Here is a 5,882-nt window from a genome sequence, read left to right as displayed (position 1 = left end):
TGAGTTATGGCCAAAAATGTGTGAGGTCACAGTGACCTTGACCTTTTCAGCTTATTCTTGAGACCAAGCAGACATTTGTGCCAAATTTGAAGAAATTCCTTGTAGGTGTTGTTGAGATGGTTAGGGTTAGGGTTAGGGGTTCCCAAGAATAAGATGGATGCAAGGTCACGGCAACCTTGACATTCAACCACTGTAATTTAATCAGTTCAAGCAGCGTTTGTGCCAAGCTGTTCTTGAGATACAGCATTCAAGAGAATGGGATGGACGTATGGACGGTAGGACATACGGATGGATGGACATATGTATTGACTGACAACACAGCCAGCGCCGGTATGGAGGCATGAAATAAATTGCATCGTGAGTATTTTGACAGATTGTTATACAAGTCTTGATTTTAGTGGGAATGGTAATTTCTGCATTTTATTTCCACTGAAAAAATATAAAAATGATGATGATGTGATTTTTGCTGAGGTCTGTGCCAAACAATCATGTTCCCCTTTATCAAAAAATTGTAGTTCCTGCAATTTGTATATTGCACTTGGCCATTATTATTATTGATTATTGCGATTTTGATATTATTCTGATTACATACGGAGCCCTAGTCTCTGGTTTTCGTCTGCTTCTTAATACTACAGTATTTAGAGCCATCTGTGAACCAAACTGACCGAAAAGACACCATTTCTCAGAAACAAAGCTGAAATAATAAATTAGAAGTTACTTCAACCAGGCGACTACTTTGCAGGGTTTGGTTGTATTACTTTGACATGTAGCCAGTTACTGAAGACAAATTACATGGCATTTTTTTTTTAAATTTAGTAATGTAATCCATTGGATTACAAATGAAATGGAATCTAATCTGAATACTTTTGGATTACTTTACAATCAAGTATTGAAAATACTGCACCTTATACTAAAAACCAGAGCCACAAAAACTTGAGTTTCACAAATATCAAATAGTCTTTTCTCTCAAAACGTTTTCAATGGAAAGAAAAAGCATTTTGCATATTTAGCATTTACATTTGATCAAATCAAATAACCCTTACAAAAACACAACTGGCACAGACTATAGGTGTACTTAACTCTTTATGTGGGACATGCTGTTAATTAATCAATTAACAGAGCACTGGTTATCATAAAGAAAGTCTCATAATTCTAAAACTGCCATAGAGGCTGCCATAAGGCATAATCAAAAATGTTAAAGTGTTTCTTGACAATGTAACTATAATCTAACTACGCATCTTTTCAAGTTTAACCTGGGCTGATTACAGTTACTTATTTTTTCTGTTTACTCCCCAACCCTGCTCCTGTGCTAACTTGTTGACGAACATTACAGTAAGATTATCATTAGAAGAAAATTTTCAAATGCTCATTTTCATGTACAAAGGAGAAAATACTTCCAGAACTCACAACTCTGCCCACTTCACTACTTTACTAAGTAGACAGTAAAACAGTCTTTACATCTGAGGAGTGAGCAAAAATAATAAAAACACCTTATATCTCAACATCCTTGCAGTAACTACCAGTACAGTGAAGGTCATAAAGGCTGTAGTTTGGACTGTGCGTTAACAAAATGCACTGTTGTGTGTATTTCATTCAGTGTTGCTGAGGTTGTGCTTGTGTTCCTCTTTGCTGATGAAGCTTTCATATTTTTGGTTGTCATGATTTTTATATTTCTCTCTTTGACACCTACCGCAAATCATGATAACAAAGGCAGCCGCACAAGCGAGTCATAGTAAGTAGAATGCCAATCAGCAGTATGTGTCAGCTTAAATGGAGCTGAGAGCTGATCAGATTTTATGGATAGCAGTTCAAATATCGATTCTGCTTATCTTATCAGATTCTTTATTGATTCCTCATTGATTCCTGATCAATTTTCTATATGGAAACAACTGTTTAATTATCTTCTCTTGAGTCTGAACAGTGTAGATCAACAGAATATTTGTATGGCTTTCATTTTAGTCTTGGTTTTCTGGCCTGTTTTGGGTCAGTCTGTTTTCGGGCTCCAACCTGTCTGGACAGAACATTTAGTTTGTTCCAAGAGCTCAGATGATCATTCCAGCAAACCTTCCCAGAGCTCCAGGGCCCCCAGCCAAGCACATGCCTGCTCACCCCTTTCCCCAAAACTGATCTGTTAATATTTTAACATGTCCAGATAAGGCCAGGAGCAACCTCCCACAACTTCTTCCTGATATACAGAGAGCGACTCTGGCGGATGGAGCGCAAAGAAGTATCTAGACATATGTACGTCAACAACATTCCGGGAGTCTATTACGCTTAGGAAGAGGTGTGAGGCAAAGCTGCTCGTGTTATCATAACATAGGATATTGACAGGACATGCGGCTCAGTTGGCAAGCAGTGGCACTCGTGTGTCAAGTCCACGTTGCATCAAATGCATCGTTTTACAGACATTACAAGCTGCACAGGGCAGTACCTTAACTTGTTTTGCACACAGCACTGGTGCTACAGAGGTTGAAAGTTCTGCAGCACAGGCCACAGAATTGAAACAAGAGTACAGAAGTGTCAAGTCAATTCTAGTTTAGTCACCTGGAACTGGTTCTCAATTTCTTTCCCTACTGACAATCGCCATTTTTATTTGTGATTTTTTTAAAAGGCAATTTGAAGCACAGAGTTAGAAAACAGGATTAGATGGTTGCAGCCTGCATCGACGGTGAGTCAGACTCAGGTAATTAGGACATAAACCAATCATGAGAAACCTCATTAGCAAAGGGGAATGCAGGTCACGTGTAGACCTTTTTCCTTCTTAATGTAATCAGTCAGATCAAGGACAAGGTTTAACGACTGCAAAATAAAGTGAATCTGCGCCAAGTGCTTTGTTACTGTTGTGGATTTGTAAAACAGCTGTATTGTTTCATCAGAAAATTCTCAACCGTCACTGCCTAACAGAAAGAAATTCATGTCCGTTTTTTTCCCCCCAATATTAGGTGGAGTAACAGGCTCCATGTTGACGCATATAATGACTGAACACTACAAACTACAGCCTCGAAAATGAACACTGAGTTGAAGACACATTATGAGCTTCACCGTATTGGTATTTACCTAAGAAATACTGGATTACACTGTGAGGAGAGTCAAGTTATTTTTTCACTTCCTTTCTGTATGTAGATCTAGGTTTTATTATCTGTGTGCAACATGACATGGATAAAGGTACTGAATGTACTTTACTACAATACTGTGGTACAGTTAAACTGAGAGAATCAGGGTGAAAGCAAAGAAACTCTTCTCAGTGTGCAATTCCTCTGCTACACAAAAAAGAAAAGTGTTTTTTTAACCTAATAACTCTATTTTGTCTTTTATTTGGAGAACATTAAGCAAGGAGGCACTCTGGGATCCCCTCTCAACCTGGGGTAAAGTTTGGTTGGGTTTACAGAAACAATAAATAAACAAAAACAAATCTTGACCATCAACATTTGACAAAATAATGACCTATAAAGTTATATAAAGGCTAACATTCCAGTGGCTGAGGAGGATTTGTCCTCAATCATCGTGCTGTCTTCAAGGGACGAGAACCTGCCCAACAGATCGCTCATTAGTCTGTATTCATTCAATACCTGACATCAAGAGTGTGTGGGTGTTTGTGTGTTTGTGTACCTTTGACCTCCCCAAGGCAGAGCTCCTCACACTCCTCCAGGTGGAGGAAGCGGTTGTCGTTTCCTTCGCAGCCGCTGTAGATGAAGGGCCTGCAGGCCTGAACCTGACTGTTAAAGTACCAGCGCAGAGTGTATCGTCCACAGCTCCCCTCCTCCATGGGCAGCAAGCACAGGTCTGCCGGAGCTGCACAACACACACACACACACACACACAAAATATATGCATGGACACAAAAACAAAAGAGCAAGACGGGCAAAAAAGGAGCAGAGGCTGTGCAGCGATAAAGAGCAAAGACGACCAAAACAAGGATTCATGATACTGAGATCAATACTCAACCAATCCATTCATTTCAATAACATATGTATGTATAGATATAGTATTATAATATATATATATTTGATGCAAAGTAAATTATTAGCACTGATATTTTTTTTTATTTTTTTATTTGTATTTTATTTTACTGATCACATTTAAGCCTTTAAGTCAGCAGTGTAACAGCCAATGTAGCCTGAGACATGCAGAGAGGGCCAGACACCAGGCAGGCAGCATTAACCCTTAATAAATCCCGTAACAGCACATGAGCTGGTTTACCTTCCCCTTTGACTCTCCTCTTGGACCTGACTGTTTTGGGCTTGACTGCTCTCAGAGGTGCTTTAACTTTGGCTGCTCTCTGACCATCAGCTGTTGCTGCTTTCTTAACGACAGCTGTGGCTGATTTGCTTGGTTCAGCTTTGACTGTTTTGACAGTTTCATCCTTGACAACCTCACCTGTCAACACACACACACATGCACACACAGTCACACACATACAGCATAGAGACATTCAGTATGAATAGAAAAAAAAAACATCATGTGAAAATGTGTTTAAAGATCATGATCTATGTGAAAGTTCACAGACTCAGGATGGTGTGTGCTCGCAGCAGACGTGTGTTTGTTAGAAAACATGCAAGGCCAACATGATTCGTGATGTCATGAAATGAGCACAAAGGGAAACACACACACACTTAATATGGGACACGCTTCCCCAGCACAAATTGGATTACCTGCTGACTGAATAAACCGAATTCAGGGACATGAGTGCAATTTTGACACACCTTCTTGTGTTTATCACACGAAACAAACAAGTTGTACTGCAACAAATTTGGTTATGTTAATTGTTAGGTGGATGAAACAATTTAGGTAAAGGGGATTCCTGGTATTTGAAAACCTGGTTCTCATCCTCCTGAATGTTTGTACCTTGTGATTGTTAACATATTAACCACCATCTCCACTGCAGAGATTTGTAAAACCCAATATATTTGTCATAGTAAACAGGTATATTAGGTTTTAATGTTGACACATTTCTTTGACGTTATGACAATGGTTTGGTCATTGTTAAGACATTTGCTTGAAAATCTCACATACAGGTTTTTAAGACAACATGCTCATTCACAAATTTCATGCGAGACCGGGCTGGTTGAAGTAATGTTAGTACTTGGTGTGTCAGAAAGTGCTATTTCACTATGTGACAGCATTAGACAAGGTATGAAACACAGTACCATCGCTCTGGTTGGCAGTGGGAGTGAAGTAAAGCAGCTCATCCAAGGGGTCATCGTAGGCCTCGATGGAGTAGATGTGCTCGTAGTCCGGGTCGTTGGTGTTCACCACCACACGCAGCTCTCGGCCTGAGAGAAATGTAATGTCACATAGGTCAGAGATCCTTCACCTCTGTCTGAATTCCTCCATGCTTTAGACAGAGAGAGGGCTCTCAACCATTATAGCTCAGTACAAGTAGTCTCTACATACAGTCCAGAACAATCAGTGAAACAGAGCAGTAATATTTGTATTTGTCTGGGTTTGATTAGAGATATAGAATACATGATGTGGGATGTAAACATAAATGGAGTCCTCTGTTTTCTTGATGAGAAAACCACCCATTGTTCAGAGGTCTCCAGACGCAGTGCCACCACGTTAAACCTGTTTGTTAGGGAGATACACACGCAGACAGACACACCGATCGAGGCCGACAGGCAGAGCGATGGACGTACACACTCACCCTCCTCACCCTTCACGACCAGCTGATGCTCTGGTGCAGGCCGAGCCCTGATCGTAGGCTGGGACCGACTTATTGGGCCTGAACCTGAGAGAGCCAGATAGGACAAGAAGGAGCAAACAGGGACACCGAGGGAGCAGAGACAGGATTCAGGGAGCGAGGGGGACCAGGTATGTGTTACACAGGGGGAGGAAAGGGGGCCAGGAAGGTAACATGATGAAAAAAAGACAGGACAGAACAT

The 5,882-nt window shown here is 40.5% G+C and overlaps 1 protein-coding gene across 1 annotated transcript in view; it reads right to left on the bottom strand.

Moving 5' to 3' along the window:
• Positions 1-5,882, bottom strand: part of si:dkey-117n7.5 (uncharacterized protein LOC559444 homolog) — a 7,212-nt gene extending 1,330 nt beyond the window's left edge. The window contains exons 1-5 of the mRNA XM_049575885.1: positions 5,645-5,882; positions 5,148-5,273; positions 4,201-4,377; positions 3,610-3,792; positions 1-3,528 (exon numbers count right to left, since the gene is read on the bottom strand). The exon at positions 1-3,528 is cut by the window's left edge and continues 1,330 nt beyond it. Of these exons, the coding sequence (XP_049431842.1) occupies positions 3,500-3,528; positions 3,610-3,792; positions 4,201-4,377; positions 5,148-5,273; positions 5,645-5,882 (753 nt within the window). The 3' untranslated portion in view covers positions 1-3,499. The remainder of the gene's footprint in view (positions 3,529-3,609; positions 3,793-4,200; positions 4,378-5,147; positions 5,274-5,644) is intronic.

Source organism: Epinephelus fuscoguttatus, linkage group LG1 (assembly GCF_011397635.1).
Source record: "Epinephelus fuscoguttatus linkage group LG1, E.fuscoguttatus.final_Chr_v1".
Lineage (NCBI taxonomy): Eukaryota > Metazoa > Chordata > Actinopteri > Perciformes > Serranidae > Epinephelus > Epinephelus fuscoguttatus.
The sequence above is the reverse complement of the archived record's forward strand: the minus strand, read 5'-3'. Positions and strand labels throughout refer to the sequence as shown.